Source organism: Poromitra crassiceps (assembly GCF_964638095.1).
Source record: "Poromitra crassiceps genome assembly, chromosome: 1".
Taxonomy (NCBI): Eukaryota; Metazoa; Chordata; class Actinopteri; order Beryciformes; family Melamphaidae; genus Poromitra; species Poromitra crassiceps.
In genome coordinates this window covers 78,042,809-78,065,097 of record NC_139623.1, presented here as the reverse complement: position 1 = coordinate 78,065,097, position 22,289 = coordinate 78,042,809, and the positions used below count along the sequence as shown (strand labels likewise).

Here is a 22,289-nt window from a genome sequence, read left to right as displayed (position 1 = left end):
AGGAGAGGGATGAGGCCTTAGCAGTGTGAAGGGCCTCTGTGACAGCAAGAAGAGCTGTCTCAGTGGAGTGAGAAGCCTTGAAACAGGACTGCAGAGGGTCCAAGAGGTCATTCTGGGAGAGATAGAGAGAAAGTTGTTCGGACGCTGCTCGTTCGAGGGTTTTGGAAAGGAATGAGAGAAGAGAGACAGGTCTGTAGTTCTGAATAGCAGTAGGGTCAAGGGAGGGTTTCTTAAGCAGAGGCTTGACTCTTGCAGTCTTTAGAGCAGGCAGAACAAGACCAGAGGACAGAGAGGAGTTTATGAAGGTAGTGAGGAAGGGAGATATGTCAGGTGAGACCGTGCATCCCTACTCTCCATTAAGGGTGCAACAAAAAAAGTAATTATCGATTAATCTGTTGATTATTTTCTCTGCTAATCGATTAGTTGTTTGGTCTATAAAAAATTGTGAAAAGTTGCGATCACTCCAAAAAGATGAAATGTTTTGTCCTGACCAACAATCCACAACCCAAAGATAATCAGTTTACTGGCATAGAAGACTAAAGAAACCAAAAAATATTCACATACTATGCAACATTTTAGGGCCATTCAAACGTAAAGCAACATTTAAATATTTGTCCTCTTTTTATATTTGAGCTCTGACAGAGAATGGAACAAGGAATATCAGTTTGTAAGAGCTAAAACTAAGCTTTAAATGTACTCGAAAGCCATAAACGGTTTGTTTACATTTATATTGTTTGTAAACATTAGAGCAAAACAGGCCTGTGTTTTAAATTATGGTGCAATAATAATTAAAAGAGGACATTGTCCATCTAGAAGTCTGACTCTTCAAGAATATGAATTTATGTAAACATGTAAAAAAGAAAACAGTTTGTTTACGATTGAAGGGCCCTAAAAAAAAGTTGCCTAGTATACACGGTTTTCACCAGAGCGCAACCCCACAGCACTTCCTTTTTTCCGGCAAACTGCAGAAATATTCACTCGACATCGTTACTTTTGTTTTCACCGCTGAGCTGTATAGACGGTTTTCACGGAATGGTCAGTCCTGCACTTGAATGTTTTTTTTTCTTTTATGTCCATAGCAAACACTGCAACAGGAAGTGAGCGGGGGTTCAATTTAGAATGTTTTTGTTGTCAAGTTAAAATGTCTATAGGCGTAGCTTAAAAAATTAGTGTAAAACGATTTATCGATTATGAAAATAATACAATCGACTAATGGTTGCAGCTCTACTCTCCATGCGAATGCACATAGATACACAAAGACACAGACACACAGCTGAGATGATACATGACTGGGCTCCATGAGAGGAAGTGGAGAAACGATGAAGAAATTAGAAGAGGTCTTACCAGACACAGGGGACTTGCTGCATCGTGATTGGCCAACAGTCCTGGGGGAGCCCCGCCCCAGAGAGCCTGACATCTTCCCATAGGTCACTGGCTTCATCACACGACACTCTGACAGAGCACACAGAGGAGACAGGAGAGAGTCAGCAGCCATTTACAAACCATTCACTCAGCCACACATTTACTTAAGTGTACACCATTATCTGTCTATGTGTTTAACCAACTCAATGATCTGTATCTGTATCTGCACTCGGAGGGGGCATGGCTCAAATCGATAGTGGGCGGGATTTAGACCGAAAGTGGGTGTGGATTTCCCCCCCCTGTTGTTGTTGGCAGCTCAGCGTGCCAAGATGCCACCAAAATGTTCAAAGTTTAAAAAAAATAAGGGTATAGAATTAAGTACTATTTGTAGCGGTATCACTTTAAGGGTACTGGTATTGTTGGTCATTTTTTAAACGAGACCCAGGCCTAATCAGGAGTACGGACATTAACACATTGTACTACTGACCTCAGACGATATGCTCATACTCGTAAAAAGTATATCTGTACCGGATACGCGTTTCATCTGAGTACTCGGCTCAACCCACCCCTTGTTCAAAGTGTCAAAGACGTCTGCTATTCTTAAAAGCCACGCCATTCATACAATAAGTACAACCATCATCATTGGTTCAGTCTCCAACACTTTACTGTAGTATAATTTCTTTCTATATATATTTTTTTATTTATATATGATTTACAGTGTTTAAAGTTTAATGCAGAAGTAGTAGCAAGTGAGCTGCTACAGTTGACTGATGATTGCCAAAATTAATATATTGTCATGTTGTTTGCAGGTGCATAAATGATCCACTCAAGTAATAATAAATTTATTTGGAGGCACCTTTCAAGACACCCAAGGTCACCTTACAGTGCAAAAACAGTTCAGCATTTAAAAGCATACAATGTATATAAAAAACAATTAAAGACCAGTATGGGAGGGGGTTAGTGATTAAAGTGAATAGGCCAGTTTGAACAGGTGGGTTTTGAGGTGGGATTTGAATGTTGTTATGGTGTCAGACTGGTGGATGTGAGGGGGTGGGGAGTTCCAGAGCCTGGGGGCGGTGCAGCTGAAGGCCCTGGCACCCATGGTACTGAAGCGGGAGGTGGGGATGGACAGGAGACCAGCTGAGGATGAGCGCAGGGAGCGGGAGGGTGTGTACTCCTGCAGGAGGACTGAAAGATAGGTGGGGGCTAGATTGTGGAGGGCTTTATAGGCAGTGTTGGGCAAGTTACTTTCAAAATGTAATATACTACATATTACTAGTTACTTTCATTTGAAAGTAATAACTTACTTTACAATATTACTGTCTGTGTAGAGTAACTCATTACTTATTACACTACTTTTTCATTACTTTTACAAAAACAACAGCAGCAGCAGAATGACATCGCCGCCCCGGAACCATCCCAAAAAATAATGTCAACCGCCTTGAAGTCAGTGTAAACAATCCAAAATTCTAAATGTTATTATTTTCCTTTGTTATTGTCATCTATTCATAGCTTTCAAGGAGCGTTACGTGCTGCCGGGAACGCCCACCTGGCGGTCAAAAAAAAACTTGTTCATTCCGCTGCCCGCCGAGTGGACTAGTTTCTCACGCTGTTTGTTCAGCCAAAATGCCGATTACCTGTTGTGCTATCGGTTGCACTAACCGACGAGGAGACACGCCTGGCTTGTGCTTTTACAGAATCCCGTCGGAGAAAGAAAACTCAGAAAGAAGGAGGTTGTGGATTTGTGCGATTAGACGTGGTTCAGTCGCTGGGGAGGGCAAATGGCTTTTTTTTCTACCATCAAAGTGCACACGTCTTTGCGGCCAACATTTCATCAAAGGTAAGCTCAAGTAACGTTACAATAATAATTTAAATACCCCGTTAACGTTACTTGAGCTTACCTTTGATGAAATGTTGGCCGCAAAGACGTGTGCACTTTGATGGTAGAAAAAAAAGCCATTTGCCCTCCCCAGCGACTAAACCACGTCTAATCGCACAAATCCACAACCTCCTCCTTTCTGAGTTTTCTTTCTCCGACGAGATTCTGTAAAAGCACAAGCCAGGCGTGTCTCCTCGTCGGTTAGTGCAACCGATAGCACAACAGGTATCCGGCATTTTGGCTGAACAAACACAGCGCGGAATGAACAAGTTTTTTTTTTACCGTCAGGTGGGCGTTCCCGGCAGCACGTAACGCCCCTTGAAAGCTATGAATAGTGGATATTTGCATAAAAAGACAGTTTGATTAGGAAATTATTGTATCTTTCTTAAATATGTGGTTTGATTTAATAAAATGTAACTCAATTTGTAACTTGTGTTACTTAACAAGGTAACTGGTATAATATTACTGAAATCCTATAAGTAATAAGTTATATTACTGAGTTACTGCTAAAAGTAATAGATTACATGTAATATGTTACTTTTGTAATGAGTTACCCCAACACTGTTTATAGGTGAGCAGGAGGTTTTTATAGTCAATTCTGTAACGGACAGGCAGTCAGTGAAGTTGGATGAGGATGGGGGTGATATGGTCAGATGATTTGGTGCGGGTAGTGAGATGAGTTGAAGTCGGTTGAGCAGTTTGGTGGGGAGGCCGGAGAGGACAGCATTGTAGTAGTCAATCCTAGATGTAATGAATGCATGGACCAAGACTTCTGTGCTGGATTGGGAAAGGGATGGGCGGAGTCTGGAGATGTTGCAGATGTGGAAGAAAGCAGTCTGGGTGCTGCTTATAAAGGAAGTTATAATCCCGGTCCGGATGACGGAGACGAGGAGAGAGGGCTGAAGCCTCCGCCTCAATTCCAGGCGGGGAGAGCGAAGACACACTGCCCGTGCAGAGCAGCAGGTTGGCCGGTAGGCAGTTAAGGACCAAGCACCGGGGACGGGCGGCCTCCACGGCGGCGAGTAATCCACGGGGACGATTTGGAACCCAGGCAGACAGGCAGAGTGCAAAGTGACACCCCAGATCAAGCCAGCGTTTATTGGAGGCACGTCAAATCAGAGTCATCAGTCACAAAGCAGAGGGGACCGACCGAGTCCCAGAGCCGGTGAGACACCACCGGTAGTGAAAGTTAGCTTAAGGCTACCAAGTGTCAACAGAGTAGCGCCGAGCAACGCAGCACAGCCGGACTGTCGATTTTAACGGCAGTTCCAGCGTCAAAGTGTCCGACCGGATTGGTAGATCGAACAAGTTATAACATATGAATTGACACAGATCAAACAAACAGATCACAGCAAAACAACAGTGGAGGCGCGGCGGCAAATTGCCAGCGGTCCCTCCCAGAAGTACGTTGATAAGACACACACACACACACACTCCAAAACTAAAAGCTTTAATACAATAGACGAGAGCGCTTTAGAAGACATCAGTATTCTTAATGGATTGAAATCTAAATGTAGGGACCAACCATTGCTGTAATGTTTTGACTGATTTCGACCTTTAGTCAAGAAAACCCTAAACTGCGAACGTATCCACGCTTTACCTTCAACTGCTAACGTATCCACGCTTTACCTTCAACTGCGAACATATCCACGCTTTACCTTTAACTGCGAACGTATCCACGCTTTACCTTCAACTGCTAACGTATCCACGCTTTACCTTCAACTGCTAACGTATCCACGCTTTACCTTCAACTGCTAACGTATCCACCCTTTACCTTCAACTGCTAACGTATCCACGCTTTACCTTCAACTGCTAACGTATCCACGCTTTACCTTCAACTGCGAACGTATCCACGCTTTACCTTTAACTGCGAACGTATCCACGCTTTACCTTCAACTGCTAACGTATCCACGCTTTACCTTCAACTGCTAACGTATCCACGCTTTACCTTCAACTGCGAACGTATCCACGCTTTACCTTCAACTGTATCCACGCTTTACCTTCAACTGCTAATGTATCCACGCTTTACCTTCAACTGCTAACGTATCCACGCTTTACCTTCAACTGCTAATGTATCCACGCTTTACCTTCAACTGCTAATGTATCCACGCTTTACCTTCAACTGCTAACGTATCCACGCTTTACCTTCAACTGCTAACGTATCCATGCTTTACCTTTAACTGCGAACGTATCCACGCTTTACCTTCAACTGCTAACGTATCCACGCTTTACCTTCAACTGCTAACGTATCCACGCTTTACCTTCAACTGCTAACGTATCCACACTTTACCTTCAACTGCTAACGTATCCACGCTTTACCTTCAACTGCTAACGTATCCACGCTTTACCTTCAACTGCGAACGTATCCACGCTTTACCTTTAACTGCGAACGTATCCACGCTTTACCTTCAACTGCTAACGTATCCACGCTTTACCTTCAACTGCTAACGTATCCACGCTTTACCTTCAACTGTATCCACGCTTTACCTTCAACTGCTAACGTATCCACGCTTTACCTTCAACTGCGAACGTATCCACGCTTTACCTTCAACTGTATCCACGCTTTACCTTCAACTGCTAATGTATTCACGCTTTACCTTCAACTGCTAACGTATCCACGCTTTACCTTCAACTGCTAACGTATCCACGCTTTACCTTCAACTGCTAACGTATCCATGCTTTACCTTTAACTGCGAACGTATCCACGCTTTACCTTCAACTGCTAACGTATCCACGCTTTACCTTCAACTGCTAACGTATCCACGCTTTACCTTCAACTGCTAACGTATCCATGATTTACCTTCAACTGCTAAGGTATCCACGCTTTACCTTCAACTGCTAACGTATCCACGCTTTACCTTCAACTGCTAACGTATCCACGCTTTACCTTCAACTGCTAACGTATCCACCCTTTACCTTCAACTGCTAACGTATCCACGCTTTACCTTCAACTGCTAACGTATCCACCCTTTACCTTCGAGTCCGCTGCACAAATGAGCCCTGAACGTCACTGGGCTTAGTTTCCAAACACAATGATCACTGTGCTTCAAGGATGACAGGCAGCCATGACTCATGGAGGTCTGCTGTTTCAGAGCTGCTTCTCTCTCACTCCTGACAAGTGACACCTTCCCTCCTTCACCCCCGACCAAAGACAAAACTTTGCCCCCTCTTCTGTTCATTAACCAGCCTCATTACCATTCCAGACCAGCGGGAAGGGGTCGATTAGGTACGGAGGCTGCCATGTGTGTGTGTGTGTGTGTGTGTGTGTGTGTATCTTTGTGCGTTGTTTGCTTGCACGGCTGACAGTCACTGTGGGCCAGTGATTAATGCACAATGCAGAATGTTAACGTGATGACAGCGTGTCAGAGTCGAGGCAGAAGTGATAATTATAGCGATGCTGAGAGGAGAGTTGACTGTCTCTCTGCCTCGCTCGCTCCTCGCTCTCCCTGTCTGTCTCTCTGCCTCGCTCGCTCCTCGCTCTCCCTGTCTGTCTCTCTGCCTCGCTCGCTCCTCGCTCTCCCTGTCTGTCTCTCTGCCTCGCTCGCTCCTCGCTCTCCCTGTCTGTCTCTCTGCCTCGCTCGCTCCTCGCTCTCCCTGTCTGTCTCACTGCCTCGCTCGCTCCTCGCTCTCCCTGTCTGTCTCTCTGCCTCGCTCGCTCCTCGCTCTCCCTGTCTGTCTCTCTGCCTCGCTCGCTCCTCGCTCTCCCTGTCTGTCTCTCTGCCTCGTTCGCTCCTCACTCTCCCTGTCTGTCTCTCTGCCTCGCTCGCTCCTCGCTCTCCCTGTCTGTCTATTTCTGTCTCTTGCTCTGGGTCCTCGGTCTCTTGCTCTCTGGGCATGTGAAGAGGTGTCAAATTGTGCTACCTCCCTACTGGGATGCAGGGAGAGAATTAAAGTGTGTGTGTGTGTGTGTGTGTGTGTGTGTGTGTGTGTGTGTGTGTGTGTGTGTGTGTGTGTGTGTGTGTGTGTGTGTGTGTGTGTGTGTGTGTGTGTGTGTGTGTGTGTGTGTGTGTGTGTGCGTGGGTGTGTGCGTGCATGCGTGCGTGCGTGCGTGCATGTGTGTGTGTGTGTGTGTGTGTGTGTGTGTGTGTGAGGGAGGGAGAGAGAGAGAGAGAATGTATGAAGTGAGTGAGAGGCAGACCAGATCTGACAAAATTAGAGTTGAAAGAAAAGAAAGGAGGAAGTGAGGTTGATGAGACTATCATCAACAGCGAATTAAATGTTCCTCAAGGCAGGAGAGTTGTCATCAGAGGCCTGGGGGACACTAGCTAATGGAACCAGATACAGCCTATATAGTTGGTAAATGAGAGGAGAGTGGGGGGGGAGTGGGAGGTGGAGGTTGGCGACCCAGGTGGGATGGATATTATTGAATAGATGAAGGGATTAGAGTGGAAACAAATGGTTTTGATAGACCTCTGAATACTGATTCATATGAAGGAGAGAGAAGAGAAGATGAGAGCGTTAAATGGCAACACACTGATGGAGAAGGGAGGAGAGCAACAAGGCAGATGGGTGAAGTGAGGACAGGAGTGCCGCTAACCTATTCTCAATAGACAGCAGAGGGCAGACAGGCAGGCAGAGAAAAGAAGCATAGTACAATAGGTTAGGGGGGTGTCCGGGTAGTGTGGCAGTAGATTCCGAGGGTCGCAGGTTCACGCCCCCGTGTTACCTCCGGCATGGCCGGTCATCCATACAGGCACAATTGGCTGTGACTGCGGGTGGGAAGCCGGATTAGGGGTATGTGTCTGGTCGCTGTGCTAGCGCCTCCTTAGACTCAGCTCTCAGTCTTAATCCGTTTCACTACTGTAAGACTGAGAATATTACTATTTAAATCTTTTCATAACGTTAGGTGGTGCTGTTGGAAGCCTTGCATCGGAGAACCAATCATGGGCCTGCTTTCTGGGGGCAGTGGCGCTCATGCAGAACCGGTGTCTCGCAAAACATCGCCGCGTTTGCGGAGAAACATATTAATCACTTAGAAACAAACATAACCTGTTAATAGGACGTGTTTCATCCGGCCCCGGCGGCTAGAGGTCTTTCCCCCAGCGATAAGCCCGACTCCCGAGGCTAACGTTACAGAGCCTGCTGATTACTTCACAGCGCTTCACAGTAGCAAGCGGACCACTTCCGGGTAGGACAAATTATTGTAAAATAAACAACAGGTATAAACTCTCTTTGCAGCACATCAGTGTCTTGCTCTATATTGGAACTATGAAACATTGCATTGTCGCTACCAAATAAAATTTGAATAATAAATGTAGGCGTGTCTGCTGCCGGCCGTTCTCGCTGGGCTCTGAACCAGATTTGGAACAGTAAATTCCCAGACGTTTGGTGGTTAGGTGGCGCCGCTCACCAAACGTCTGGAAACCGAGACTAGCGCCCCCTCTGGTTGGTCGGGGCGCCTGTTTGGGGCCGAAGGGAACTGGTGGGAATTAGGCTTGCTGCGGTAGTTGGTGTTACCGGTGTTACACGGTAGTGGGGCATACACTGATTACATAACATGCCCACCGGTAACACCGTTTGTTTTTATGGAGGAAGAAATTAAAATAAAACTCTGCAGTTTCAGCGTGTGCCGGGGTCAATTACAAGCGCTCCCTCTGGCCTGCAGTGTGGCTCCGCTGTTCTAGTTAGACCAGCAACTAATGTTGGTTAACGCTACAGCTTATGAACACACATTATGCCCTCCTCATACACATGTGGGTAAGACCCTTAGCTAAGCCTGTGTGTGCATGCTGTTGTCACTGCAGGCCACCTCTGGAAATGTGCTTTTTTTTTTTACGACAGCGAAAAGTCAATGCTAACTTAGCATCATTGCTAGCGGGACTTACCAGCATTCAGTCATTGCCTGCTTACTGCTGCTTGCTGGTAATGTTAATCCCATGTCAGAAAAAGTCTCCAGATGTGTCGCTAATGTTAGTTTTATTTTGAGAAAGATTGTCTCCACGGGTGTCTGAAAATGCAGATGCAGATGCAGCCATGAGTTGTGAGGCAACCAGTGTTGTATGACTGTGAGCGTCCATGCTAACGTTAGTACTTTAAACAGCAGCAGCGTGCATCTTGTCTCTATGAACCTACAGAATGGACGGTTAAAGCATAGACTCTTGCTTACTTTAAAACTTGTATTATCAACATACATATAACGTAACGTTCGCTCTAGTCTGGCTGCTGAGGATATCCGACTGGTGTCTCACTGTTATTGTTCCCGGGAACAACATGCAGTAATAGGAACTAACAATCCTATTGTTTACATTTATTATTACGGTGTCACCGGTAACACCGGTGTTGTCACGTGTTTATTACCCGGTGGGAAAATGTCCACGCCGTGGCATCCCTAGTGGGAATAGTGTGATCCTTCCACCTGCTACATCCTGTCGGTGAAGCTCCCCGCTATCAGGTGAAAAGAAGCGGCTGGCAACTGCGCATGTCTCGGAGGAAGCATGGTACTAGTCTAAAGCTCTCCCCAGATCGGCAGAGGATGGAGCAGCGACTGGGGCAGCAGGGGGAAATTGGCCAAGTACATTTGGGGGAAAGATTGGGGCGGGAAGAAAGTACAATAGGTTAGGTGTGACGGTCCAGGGCCTCTGCAAAGGCTTGTATGTGTTGTGTGTGTGCTGTCTTGTCTGCCTTGCAGTGCCTGGGGACTCTGATTGGCTGAGACAGTAATCAGCTGGAGTTGAGAGCAGCTGGCCACTTCTCCCAAGATCTCTTAAAAAACCTCCTTCAGCCTGTCAGTCTGTGGCTCCCCGTGCTCTGGCCAAAAATTAATCTTGATGGAGGGCCATGAGCTAAAAATAAATATTGATGTGAAATGACATTACATTAAAATGTATTATATTTGATAGAGAATTTACATTCTAAATATAAAATACATTTTCAAAATAATACAAACATTATTAGAAGTTTTATCCCTTGTTACCCTTTGTTTTTGAGTGTCCCTCACTTTGGCCCTTGCCCTTCAAACCGGAGCCACAAGGGGTAGGGATTGAAAACAATCACCTAGGAAATGGGACACCACTCATTACTTCATTATTTTGCCCAACTGTGATAATAAAGCTATTTGTGGTTCAAACAGATTGATTGAAGTCTGCAGATTCGCATAGATACACTATTTAGTCATCATATTGCATATTCCCAGAAATTAATTAATTATGTTGATAATTGACTAATATTTGCATTATACTGTTTTATTCGTTGACTGGTTTGCTCAGGAGTAACTGGAAAACATGATTATAACATTATAGGCTAGCCTATACACGAATCCACCGGCCAATTTGTGTAGGCCGCCATCTAGTGGGGCCGTCATTACTGCGGGGGTAGGTCCCCGTAGGTAGACTATGCTGCTGGCTGCTGCAGACTGCAGTAACGCTATGCCAAATGATAACAGCGTCGAGCTGGATTGATAACGTAAGACAGTAGCCCCCAGTTACTGATGAAGGTACGACCTTATTATGGATGGGGATAGTAATTATTCAAATTGTAAATAGCGGAAAAAATACCACTTAACGAGCCGCATTTCAAGTGACGTTATTGTGTAAACATGCTAATGTTAACGTTACTGACTAGCTAGCTAGCATAAACAATCAAGTTGCATGTAATCATTGCACACCAATTACATTAGTAAATATTAAAAAAAATATACGAATTAGGCATTCAAGGGTATTTTATTAATCGCCTGGCTTGTGATGAGCAACAGAATGCCAACTACAGGTCTCTCATAGAGGGTCAAAATGACCTGAGCTCGGGATGGATTGGCCAAATATTGCACACTCTACCAGATGATGAACACATCATTCTGAAAGGACCTGTCCATCATAATGTTGACATAACCCATGTCATAATCACTGTTAGCTTAGGCTAGGCAGCTGCAGCTGCATGCTACTCATTATGAGGTGAAATAACATTAGCGATTTACGACTGTTAACCAAAACCTACCGTACTGTTGTTATTGGGAACAAAGTCCTTTCTGTTAATATTCTTGATCCACCTCTGGCGAACAGCTCGGTCCTCTGCACGTCCAGGGAATCTATATTTGTATGTTTATGTAACGTTATGGTTTCAGACAGGGGCACTCTTCATGTAGCTAACGCTAGTAAAGGCTTGTGTATTTCACATTCTATTCTCTTCCAAAGTTGAAGTTTGCCACTACTGTTGTATAGCCAGATCCACATGACGATGCGTGCGTACCATTTTTAAAGGGGTGGGGGGGGGGGGGGTGGGGCGAGTACCCGAACAGCGGAAACATTACTCGAGTACTGACATTATGAACGAGTACTCCCGCCCATCCCTACACTGATGATGTCATAGACATTGTGACATCATCAGTGGGACAAAAATGTAAACAAACAAACAGAGCCCACTTGCTCCCTTTTATATACTATAGGCTTGATTCCTAGGCTCGCCCCCTGTGCGGGCTCACTAGCTCGGCCGCTGCACGGCCTCGCCCGCCCTGCAGCTCACCGAGCTGGCCCTGCAACTCACATACGCAGTTCGAGTGTAACCCTATGCTTATGACATCACTATGACATCATCAGGCCTATGACATCATCAGTGATGTCATAAGAGGATTTTGCTCTTATGACATCACCAAATTGATGGTCATCAGTGGGACAAAAAATGAAACAAACAGACAGAGATTGCCCACTTGCCCCTTTTATATATAATAATAATTTACATGATGATGTTAAAAGTTATATGGACTATAAACAAACCTCGCCTGTGTTTCAACTGGCATGAGGTTGAGTAGACAATGAGTTTTGCATTCGGATATGATTTTACTGAAAGACAAACTGATAATATTGAATTACTGCCCAGCTGGAACATACAGCAGCACACACAACTAGAATAGACATAGACCGAAACGGACAGAAAACACAGCAGGAGGAAAGAAGAGAACAAAACAGTGAAATGTCAGAAGGAGAGGGTCGACTCACCGCTCTCGTCCAACATGAAGTCGTCTTGGTAGCGGAATTTCTCCGGTCCACACGCCATGAAGATGTCCTCATCACCGAAGAAGTCGTGCAGACACGCCACCTGGGAACAAACACACACAGACGAGTTCATTCCCGTGTTTATTTTTATCCGTTATTTATACCGGGGAAAGTCTGGCGCACGCACTGGCGCTTTTTCAACTATTTTCGACGCTGCCCTGCTTCACATTCATACACCCTCACATTCACACTGGGAGCTGAAGACTGAGTACAACCAACACAGTCTTCTAGCAGCAGTTGGGGTTGAGCAGTGCCTTGCTCAAGGGAACAGTGACAGTGATTGTTTATTGAGGGAAAAGCATCACTCCTTCACTTTTCCTTTCACATCCGGTCAAGAGATTTTAACTGCCTGCTTCTCTTAACAAGATTCAAGATTCAAGATCCTTTATTATTGTGCTTGCTGAAAGCAAAGCACAATCTATGAAGTCCGACATACTTAATATTATATATTATTATTAGAGATGCACGATAATTATCGGACAGATAAATTATCGGCCGATATGGAGCGAGTCAGAGAGAAATTGGGATTAGGCCTATAGATTACTACTGAATAAGTAAGGAGCTGGCTGTGTGAATGAGTCATCAGGTAGGCTATGACAGACTCCATGCTGTGAAGCTGAGTCATTATCAAATACTACAATTTGGAAAAAAACACCAATTTTATTCTGACTATAGACTTTTTAAACTATAGTTTAGGCGAAAATTGAAGAGAAATTAATGTTGCTGACAATTTGAAGAGCCCTGGTGACCTCTATATTTATCAGACAGACTAACAACTGGCCCTAAGGTTAAATTATACCACTTGGGAAGGTTTATCAAGTTGAAACATCATCTAAAGGTACAGACCTTTTCAAAATACAAAACTAGAATTTGCCACCTTGGGTGGTACCAATTACTGAAAATTCTGGCCCGGGCCCATCTTCTACTTTAAGGCCCACAATCAGCCTTCATGGTGGGATAATATGGGAAGATTATACATTTCCTAAATTGTTACAGTCCTGTGAGTATTTCAGGTTTTGTTATTTGCGTCACTGATGTTCCTACATGTCACAATGCTCAAATAAGGTCTATAGTTTAGGTGAAAATTGTGGGAAAATGAATGTTGTTGAAAATTTGAAGAGCCCATGTGACCTCTATTTATTAGACTGACTCCGAGTCACAACTTGGCTTAAATGAAAGCTATGAGTCTACCCTTTAAACATGCCTTCATAAACCACAAGTAAAGGTCCTGAAAATGAGCCTAAAGTAGGATAATGCACCAGTGCCTAGATACCAATTTATTGTACTTGCACTTCATGTGCTGATAACTGTGACAAAGCTAGCTAACACCTGCAAAGGCTGTCATACCAAAATATCATCTATGGACATGTACCTTTTCCAAAAAAAAAAAAATAGAATTTGCCACCTTGAGTGATACCGATATGTGGTCTGGCCCATGGACTATATTTATCTTGCTGCATAATTACAATACAGATACTATTACAGTACTGAACCTGTAAAATCATCCTCTCAGTAAACACTGAAGAAATCTCAGTCATATCACCTGTGATTATGTTCATTATGACAAATTACAAAATGCCTGCTGTTCATTAATTTCAATTTGATTTAGTCTCAAGCTAATTTAATATCTGATCTAAACTCTGCATGATTTACTTGAATTACACCCACAAGCCAGCTATCAGACTTCAAACCCAAGACATTAATATTCCAAATGATATCTCTTCCATAGTCAACAGTATAATCAGAGAGAGATTTATGAGAAGACAATAGTGCATTCATCCACACAGCAAAAAAACCCACCACAAACCTATTAGAAGCCATTACAAGTTAGGCCGCGTATGGAGTATTGTGTCTAGCACTGCCTGGAGTTATTATCACACACACATCTTCTGCTGTCCTGTGTTTTCATGGCAATGAACAGCCAATAATCCATTCAGATTCCCATTAGCCACCGATCAATAGCCCCGATACAATGTCACAGGCTCCAGCTAATGTAGCAGAATTATCAACAAAATAACCAACAAACAGCTAAGAGGCCATTGTGCGTGTGTGTGTGTGTGTGTGTGTGTGTGTGTGTGTGTGTGTGTGTGTGTGTGAGAGAGAGAGAGAGAGAGTGAGAGAGAGAGAGAGCGAGAGATGAGAGTCATCCTACAGTACTTTACCTCCCATGGCCTCCAAATGAGCAAACGGAGAGAAAAATCTCATCTCAGAAAGTAGATGGATTGTTGTCACTTAACTTTTCAAATCAAGACTTGGCTTGTGTGTGTGTGTGTGTGTGTGTGTGTGTGTGTGTGTGTGTGTGTGTGTGTGTGTGTGTGTGTGCGTGCATGTGTGCGTGTGCATGTGTGTGTGTGTGCGTGTGTGTGTGTGTGTGTGTGTGCATGTGCGTGTGTGTGTGTGTGTGTGTGTGTGTGTGTGTGTGAGAGAGAGAGAGAGGCAGTGATATTATTGTAGTTTCATAACAAAGTGGATATTGCTTTGGTTCCCTGATAGTATCCCCTGATAGTGTGGTGATGATTACTTGGAGGCGAACAGCTCACTTCCCTAACACGACGGCTGTGATGCTGCTGCTGATGTTGAGGAAGCTCTGGAGCATCGGAAGGCGCTGAGAGTGAGACATCGTCTCGGCCACTTCTCCCTCAATTGTACTGGTTCTTATTATTGCCGGAACATCGCGGCTTTCATATTATTGTCATCTTTTCATTAATGTATTATTGCTTGCTTTTCGATGCTTATTTGTTTGACACGCACCCAGAGAGCACAGTAATCCCAAGTACAAAGTACTGGAAAGGAACACTGTTATTTTTTTTTGTGTTATCAGCTATGATACACTACACTACAAAAATATGTCAATATTATTGTTTATCATCTTTCAGTCTTTCAGGGATGAACATTTGATTATTTAACATGATTCTGCATGTGAGCCCCATCGGCAGCGGCGGGCCGTTTCCCGGTGGCCTGGCCTGCCAAAAAATAAAATAAAAAATAAAATTGCCCGCAGCGCAGTCAGGCCACTCACTGAACAGCAGGCCAGGCAGGCCAGTATGTATAAGTGTTGGTCAGTGTTGGTGCAGAGAGGTGAAAAGAGAGGAGCATATGTTGTGTCTTGGCCTAAACTACAATATCAGTGGTAGACAATTGTCTATTGCCTCTAGAATATTAGAGAGAAATTAAATTAATAACACTAATTTGTATTCATTTATTCATATTAGGCTATATAAAAAATGCCATTGGTCAAATGTAAACAGTAGTGGCTAAACTGAAAGTATGGGTTGGATTGCTTTTGGGGTTTTCTTCACAAAAGTGGAGAAGGAGGCAGAAGCAGCACTAGCACTGCAGCAGGTGCTCCTGCAGAGCTGGAGGTGGTGTTGAACTCATCAGAATCAGGAACCTTCAGGTAGGCTACCATTTCAGAGCATAAAGTGAAACATGTAGGCTATATGCTTATTGCTTTCACATTAATGTGCTTTATGAGATTATCAGTAGGACTGCACAATACAGTTTAAAGTGGAGATGAAGCAGTTTGATTTGATTATTTTTGTATTTGCATTTCACCTCAGACGAGACAAGACAGGACACTGCACTCTTCCTTAAATTAAGTTTGCTGTGAAGCTTTTGTACAGAGGCATGTTTTTGTTTTTACGTCTTCATATTATACTTGCAGTTATCTAGGCAATGTTGAATTCTATTAGTGAACAAATAGGTAACATGTAACATCATGTTAGCATTATATTCACTAAATCCTGCTTCAAACAGCCAAACTTTTGTGTGTGTTTGCGTGTGCTGGCCTGGCCTGGGTGGAGTCAAACCCCCAGCCTGAAATATGGTCCCTGTCCGCCACTGGTGAGCCATTTATGAAACAATCCATATTTGGGGGGAGGGGGAGGGGGGTCCTTATGATTTAAATCACTGATTGATGTTACTTTTATGCACAATATCATATATATCATATAATATATGAAGAGTGGGAGAGCATGATGTATGAATGGGGGGAAGGGGAAGGGGTGGATGTACCCACGGGGGACGGTGCAGAATCTTCATCTGCCCATGGGGGGGGGGGGGGGGGGTGAATGGGGAGAGAGGGATAATAATAATAATAGTAATAATAATAATAATAATAATAATAATAAATATAGCCGCAAGCGGCGATGGGCGGGGTTCAAGCCTTGCGCAGATGACAAAGCTTCTGATTCTGACTAGGACATCATTCCTTGATATATCTGACAAGTTTCGCGATCATTGGACAAACAGGTGTGGAGTTACAGCCTTTTTTATGTTAAGCCACGCCCATTTCTGGCGTTTATGGCGCCCCCTTTTGGTCGAATTGCACAAAATTTGACACACATGGTCTAGGATGGTCTCCGAAGACCTCCTGCAAGTTTCGTGAAGATTCCTTCATGGGTAATGAAGTTATGACAATTTAGCTGATAGGCCACGCCCTCTCACAACTTTAACGATCAATATCTCCGAAACGAAAGTAGATTTCAAAAATTCCAAATTCAGGATTGTAGAGCTTGCTCCATAGATGCTTCCTGGCAATTTTGGTGCAAATCGGTACAACGGTCTAGGAGGAGATGTCAAAAATGTGTTTTCCAAACTTTTCCAAATATCTCAAAAATTTTCGAGACGGACATTGAGGGTCCTTATGGCAAACTTGTAGAGCAGGTTCACCTGAACATCTGGAAAAAAAAGTTTGAAAATCGGACAAACGGCGTGGAAGTTATGGCCTTTAACGTAAAACTGTCGATTATAGCGCCACCTTCAGGCCGATTCAAAAAATCTTTCTTGAGCAGCTACCTGCCAACAATATCTGTCATTGGGCCAAATTTCTCTACCATTTACCAACTCACGGGAATTTGCGTCGGAGCAGATGAACAAGAATAATAATAAACCGGCACAAAAACAATAGGGTTTCAGCCCCTTCAGGGCTTGAACCCCTAATAATGATATTATAGTCTGAACGGTAAGCTGCGGGTATAAGCTCTGCCATTGGTGCCAATGTGCCATCCATTCCAGAGTCGAAGGAGAATCCCCTTCCGCTTCCGCTTCCGCTATTGGCATATTTTCAAAGTCCATGGTGCTATGTGAAACAACAACCACCTGCGAAATAGCAACCTACATGCTGAGAATGATCCGTTTTACATGCTCGACATTTTACAGTGTTTTACTGTTTTATGTGGCGTTCAGTTACAGGGATTTAGCAATTTGGTTCCACCAAAACATGTCCAAGATGATTGTGATTGGTTTAAAGACATGCAAACAAGGCAGAGCGTTTTTCCCCCATAGCAGAATGATAGAGGGTTGAGGCAGACTCTCTCCAGCGCTGGTACAGCGCTAAACCAAGTGTGGAGATAGTCTGGCCAAGCTAGACTATTATTATTATCATTATCATGAATTATCATTATCATTATTATCATTATTATTGTTTTCATACTGGTTTATTATTACAGTATTATTATTATTCATTTTCTGCGTCGATGCAAATTCCTGTGAGTTGGTACATCGCAGAAACATGAAATTTGGCCCAATACCAGATATTGTTTGTTACTAGATGCTCCATAAATATTTTTTGAATCGGCCTGAGGTGGCGCTATAATTGAAGGTTTTACGTTAAAGGCCATCACTTCCACGCCAATTTTCTAGCAAGTTTTTTTGCCATGTTCGGCTGAACCTGCTCTACAACTTTGTAATTTGACCCTCAAGGTCCATCTGGAAATCTTTTGAGATATTTTGAAAAGTTTGTTAAACACATTTTGGACATCTCCTCTAGACCGTTTGACTGCATCTATGAAGCAAGCTCTACAACTTCCCTTCTTTGGATTTTTGAAATCTACTTTCATTTTGAAGATATTCATCTCTCGAGACAGACTTTCGACTTGCATCGAAAATCTGTCGCCAAGCTCCGTGAAAAGCTGTGTAACAGCGCTCGCAGGGTGCAGGCTCGCAGGGTGCAGGCTTGCAGGGTGCAGGCTCGCAGGGTGCAGGCTCGCAGGGTGCAGGTTGCAACTTGCTACTAGCAACGAGCTAGCAATGTTGTTGTTTCATAGGTAAAGTAAAGGTTAAGTCCCACTGATTGTCACACAATGTGTGAAATTTGTTCTCCGCATTTGACCCATCCCCTGGGGGAGCGGTGAGCGGCAGCGTGCGCTGCGCTCGGGAATCACATGGTGATTTAACCCCCCAATTCCAACCCTTTGATGCTGAGTGCCAAGCAGGGAGGCAAATGGGTCCCATTTTTATAGTCTTTGGTATGACTCGATGGCGATAGCGATGGAGGGATTTGAGAGAGACACGCAGGGAGGGGAAAGGAAATCCATAAATGGACACAGCCGGTTGGTTGGAGCCAGAGCCGTATAATAGAAGAGTTCCGACATCTCCATTCACTCCAATGGACCAGTTTTTCACTCTCAAGAGTTCCAGGAAGTAAGGTCCTGGATTAAGCAGCACTGTCGAGTTGCAGCCAAATAGACAGTTTGTGTTGTACTCTGAAAGGGTTTTTCATCCCTTGAATCAAATTGTACATTATCAGCTTTATTTTACCCTGCAAAAGTAGCGCGAGACCCATTCCTGGCTGTTCATTGGCTAATGAGTCTCGCATTTTGGTCCTCCGCTGACGCCACTCTCTCTCTAGAGGACACTAGTTGGAGCCAATGGCAGAGCTTGCAGGGAGCGGAAAGGGATTTTCTTCCGCTGCCGGTTACACAGCATTGAAACGATGCTGCCCCCAGAGGTTAGAGAAAAAATATACTTTTTTTTTTACAGATGAGTTCCCAGATTGTGAAGATATTAACCCTTAAAGTTGTGAGAGGGCGTGGCCTCTCAGCCAAATTGTCATAACTTCATGACCGATTTAGGAATCATCACGAAACTTTGGGGAGATGTTCGGATAACATCACTGACCCCCTTCAACCAAAAGGGGGCGCCATAAACACCAGAAATGGGCGTGGCCTAACACAAAAAAGCCGTAACTTAAACACCTGTTTGTCCAATGATCGCAAAACTTGGCAGATATATCAAGGAGGATGTACGAGTCAAAATCATAAGTTTTGTCATGATTGGTGAAAGCGGGGGGAGCAGCTGCTGCTGCTGCTGTTGGAGGAGCTAAGGAGAGAGCTGCTGCTGGAGGAGCTAAGCAGAGAGCTGCTGCTGGAGGAGCTAAGCAGAGAGCTGCTGCTGCTGCTGGAGGAGCTAAGCAGAGAGCTGCTGCTGCTGCTGCTGCTGGAGGAGCTAAGGAGAGAGCTGCTGCTGCTGCTGGAGGAGCTAAGGAGAGAGCTGCTGCTGCTGCTGCTGGAGGAGCTAAGGAGAGAGCTGCTGCTGCTGCTGCTGCTGGAGGAGCTAAGCAGAGAGCTGCTGCTGTTGCTGGAGGAGCTAAGGAGAGAGCTGCTGCTGCTGCTGCTGCTGCTGCTGCTGGAGGAGCTAAGGAGAGAGCTGCTGCTGTTGCTGGAGGAGCTAAGGAGAGAGCTGCTGTTGCTGCTGCTGCTGGAGGAGCTAAGGAGAGAGCTGCTGCTGTTGCTGGAGGAGCTAAGGAGAGAGCTGCTGCTGCTGCTGCTGCTGTTGGAGGAACTAAGGAGAGAGCTGCTGCTGCTGCTGCTGTTGGATGAGCTAAGGAGAGAGCTGCTGCTGCTGCTGCTGCTGTTGGAGGAACTAAGGAGAGAGCTGCTGCTGCTGCTGCTGTTGGATGAGCTAAGGAGAGAGCTGCTGCTGCTGCTGGAGGAGCTAAGCAGAGAGCTGCTGCTGCTGCTGCTGCTGGAGGAGCTAAGCAGAGAGCTGCTGCTGCTGCTGCTGCTGCTGCTGCTGCTGGAGGAGCTAATGAGAGAGCTGCTGTTGCTGCTGCTGCTGCTGGAGGAGCTAATGAGAGAGCTGCTGTTGCTGCTGCTGCTGCTGCTGCTGCTGCTGCTGCTGCTGCTGCTGGAGGAGCTAAGGAGAGAGCTGCTGCTGCTGCTGCTGCTGCTGCTGGAGGAGCTAAGGAGAGAGCTGCTGCTGCTGCTGCTGCTGCTGGAGGCAGATAAGGAGAGAGCTGCTGCTGCTGCTGCTGCTGGAGGAGCTAAGGAGAGATTTCTGGAACGAGGTCCTTTAAATCCGCTCAGCCACAGATAGATACTGGAGCACAACAGAAACGTTAAACAGGGAGGGGAAAACACACACACACACACACACGAATGCATGCACGCACACGAATGCACGCACGCACGCACGCGCACACGCACACGCACACGCACGCACGCACGCACGCACGCACACACACACACACACACACACACACACACAGTACTCTGAAGGGTATGTGATGAGGAGAGAGAGAGAGAGTCATCTTAGAGGACTGTATGGAAAGAGGGGCACTCTTCATGTAGGGCAGCCTCCAAGGAAGCTTTGAAGCCGTTAGCAGAGTGTCAACCAAAGTGGAGTAACACACAACACACACACACACACACACACACACACACACACACACACATGCTGGCAAGGGTGTGAAGAGTATGGTTGCTATGGCGATATGGCGCTCCAGGCGTCTATGCATGGCTGCTGCTACAACCCTCTTGTGGCACGAGATGCACCCTGAGAGGGAGACCTCCATCATCCATATTTCAGCACAGGCATGATACTCTACCCAACTCTGTCATACACGCACGCACGCGCGCACGCACGCACGCACGCACACACACACACACACACACACATGCACACACACGCACGCACGCACGCACGCACACACACACACACACACGCACACACACACATGCACACACACGCACGCACGCACGCACGCACACACACACACACACACACACACACACACACACACACACACACACACACACATGCACATGCACATGCCTGGTTAATATTCAAATAACTTGTATCTGCTTATACCGCTCATTTAAAAAGCGGCTCTTGAGCCTTGTCTGAAAAGTCGAGAAAAGGCAGACAGACGGATGAATGATGGAGAGGCAGATAGAGGTGTAATTTGCTGTAATTTGTTGTGCTGAAATCTGTTTGCTGTTGATTTGTTGTTTTTTATGCTTCTACTGGCTGCTTCACAAATTGCCCCTTGGGGATAATAAAGACTACCTTAAACCTTGAACCTTGACACAAAAAGACACAAAGAAAATGAAAAATAAGTCAAGAGATGAAACTAGGGCTGGGCGATACGGACAAAATCAAACGTCACATTATTTTGAGCAAATAACTCAACATTGATATTGATTTTAGCAATATTGTAGGGATGACTATACGAGGGATCAGCCGAGCAGCATTTTGGTAAACAAACCGTGTCACTGGGTGGCAACGGCAATGGAACCCTATGGAGCCCAAGTGACGCAAGGCTTGAGTGGCTGACTCTAGCCAGTTAACTCTGTTTACATTTTTAAAACTGCGACAGTTCACACAACTTTAACACGACATGCATATATGCATATTATACAATGTATAAATATACATCAAACTCTTGAGCTACTTCTGCTCTCACTCAGAATGTCAAAATATAAAAAATATAAGCGATGTCATGTATAGTTGTTGAGATATTAACGTTTGTTTGGCACAACTCATACTATATTAACTGCCGCGGGGTTCCGCATTTCTGGGTGTCAAGTGACGTCACACTGATTCGTCCTATCGGTGCTTTCACAAATTATATACACAATGAGATTTTCGATCAATAATCATCAGTAATCAGTGGATATAATGACTAAGAGTGTAAAGGCAAATAATAGAACAACTAACAGAAAATGGAATCACTTTACTGTAATGCAGCTTGCACTTGTGCCATATCACAATATACAAAACCTAAGACTTTATCTAGTCTCATGTCATGTTGATTATTGCCCAGGCCTAGATAGATAGATAGATAGATAGATTTTTATTTCTGTGTCATGCACCATATTCAAGGTGCCCAGCCCGTCTGGGCTTACAAGACACAAATCATTCAAGTTCAACAATACAAACAAATCAACAAACAAGCTACAAAACGCTCAAACATAAACAAGACAGAGTTATATATTCAGATGAACAGCTTCTCCATTCTGAGTTTCCAAGCTCTCCCAATAAACCTGGCCAAACTGAAGACT

The 22,289-nt window shown here is 44.8% G+C and overlaps 1 protein-coding gene across 3 annotated transcripts in view; it reads right to left on the bottom strand.

Annotated features, from left to right (window-relative positions):
- dclk1a (doublecortin-like kinase 1a) overlaps positions 1-22,289 on the bottom strand; it is a gene marked incomplete at both ends in the record, with an annotated part of 262,817 nt that overhangs the window by 192,098 nt on the left and 48,430 nt on the right. For 2 of the 3 annotated variants that reach the window (XM_083642753.1, XM_083642752.1), the window contains 2 exons: positions 1,345-1,452; positions 12,169-12,268. In XM_083642753.1, coding sequence (XP_083498879.1) covers positions 1,345-1,452; positions 12,169-12,268 — 208 coding nt within the window. Of the gene's footprint in view, positions 1-1,344; positions 1,453-12,156; positions 12,269-22,289 lie in introns of all 3 variants that reach the window. The other variant, XM_083642751.1, reaches the window with a different exon arrangement.